This window comes from Nicotiana tabacum, chromosome 9, assembly GCF_000715075.1.
Source record: "Nicotiana tabacum cultivar K326 chromosome 9, ASM71507v2, whole genome shotgun sequence".
Classification (NCBI taxonomy): Eukaryota; Viridiplantae; Streptophyta; class Magnoliopsida; order Solanales; family Solanaceae; genus Nicotiana; species Nicotiana tabacum.
In genome coordinates this window covers 119,966,405-119,967,857 of record NC_134088.1, presented here as the reverse complement: position 1 = coordinate 119,967,857, position 1,453 = coordinate 119,966,405, and the positions used below count along the sequence as shown (strand labels likewise).

General features: G+C 37.4%; 1 protein-coding gene across 1 annotated transcript; it reads left to right on the top strand.

The window, feature by feature from the left end:
* Positions 1-219: 219 nt before the first annotated feature.
* LOC142164117 (uncharacterized) lies at positions 220-624 on the top strand. Its single transcript, XM_075221298.1, has one exon. The coding sequence runs from the start codon at positions 220-222 to the stop codon at positions 622-624; it is 405 nt and encodes a 134-aa protein (XP_075077399.1).
* Positions 625-1,453: the final 829 nt, after the last annotated feature.

Sequence of the window (1,453 nt, the reverse complement as noted above, 5' to 3'; positions counted from 1 at the left end):
CATCCACTATACCTAGCTCCGGGTGACACAAGTGGAATATCTTTGATTTCATTCCATCTAACTGGCACTGATAATTACTCCTTATGGTATCGATCCATGCGGATTGCATTACTTGGCCGTAATAAACTGGGTATTATTGATGGCAGATGGCCAAAAGAGCGATTTCGTAAGAAGTATTGGTATCAATGGGAACGATGCAATGCAATTGTGTTGTCATAGATGATGAACTCAGTTGCACCAATCCTAATCAATGGTATTGCTTATGCCACTAATGCACAGAAGGTGTGGATGGATTTACAAGAGAGGTTTGACAAAGTGAATGATACTCGTTGCTACAATTTGCACAAAGAAATCGCCACCCTAAGTCAAGGTACTTCCTCTATTTCTGTCTATTATTCAAAGGTCAAGGACTTTTGGGATGAATCTGACTCTGTTATACCTACTCTTGACTGTGATTGTGTCAAGACTAAAGAGTTTATTGTGCATCTTCGAAAGCAAAAAGTGTATCAATTTCAAATGGGCTTGAAAGATTCTTACTCTCAAGCTCGTAGTCAAATACTTATGATGAAGCCACTTCCTTCAGTGAATCAAGCATATGCCATGCTTATGAGTGATGAAAGATAAAGAGTTATAGCTGCTTCTACTGGTATTTTAGGATCCTCACCTACTGTAAATGCCATGCTTATGATTCAACTGCACTATATAGTGCCAAACCTAGTTTCAATCCAAAATTTAGGAAGAATTACAATATTTGAGTTTTGCAAAATGAAAGGTTACAGTAAAGAAAACTGCTACAAAATAATAAGTTATCCATTAGATCATAAATTCAAAAATAAAGGGGGAGCTGGTGCTTATAATGCAATAGTCGAATCTGGATACACTATGCCTATGTACTCCAATCATGTCTCACACCAGGCTTCTCGGCAAACTTCAATGCCTCATTTGCGTGCATATCAAAAGCCTCAACAGATCATGAATCAAGGAGTTGAATTTTCTCAAGCTGTGAATCAGGCACAGGGTCATTCTGGCATTCAAGCTCTAGCACGATCCTCCTCTACACAGGCACAGAGACCTTACACGGATTCCTTTCCACAGACTCAATGAAGTGTGTTCCCTTTCACTAAAGACCAGTATGATCAGATAATGCACATTCTGAATAACTCAACTTCAACTTCCTCTGCTCAAGCAAATGTGGCAGGTACTAGCACTGCTCTCTTAGAATCTACTAGTCCACAAGAATGGATTATTTGTAACAACCTGAAAAAAATTTTAAGTATTTTAAGACCATTAAGAAGATTGGCGGATACTAAATATATCAATTCGGGTATGAACAAGATTGGTAATTTGAATGATATCAATTTATCATGATAATATATGTATGAGGTATATTAAAAATTGTTAAGGGTCTAAGAAGAGCCCTAAGGCTAAGTCAAGTTGAAAATTATATGATTGG

What these genes read in the sequence shown, in the direction of transcription:
- LOC142164117 (XM_075221298.1), top strand. Translation starts at nt 220, where the DNA reads ATGATGAACTCAGTTGCACCAATCCTAATCAATGGTATTGCTTATGCC.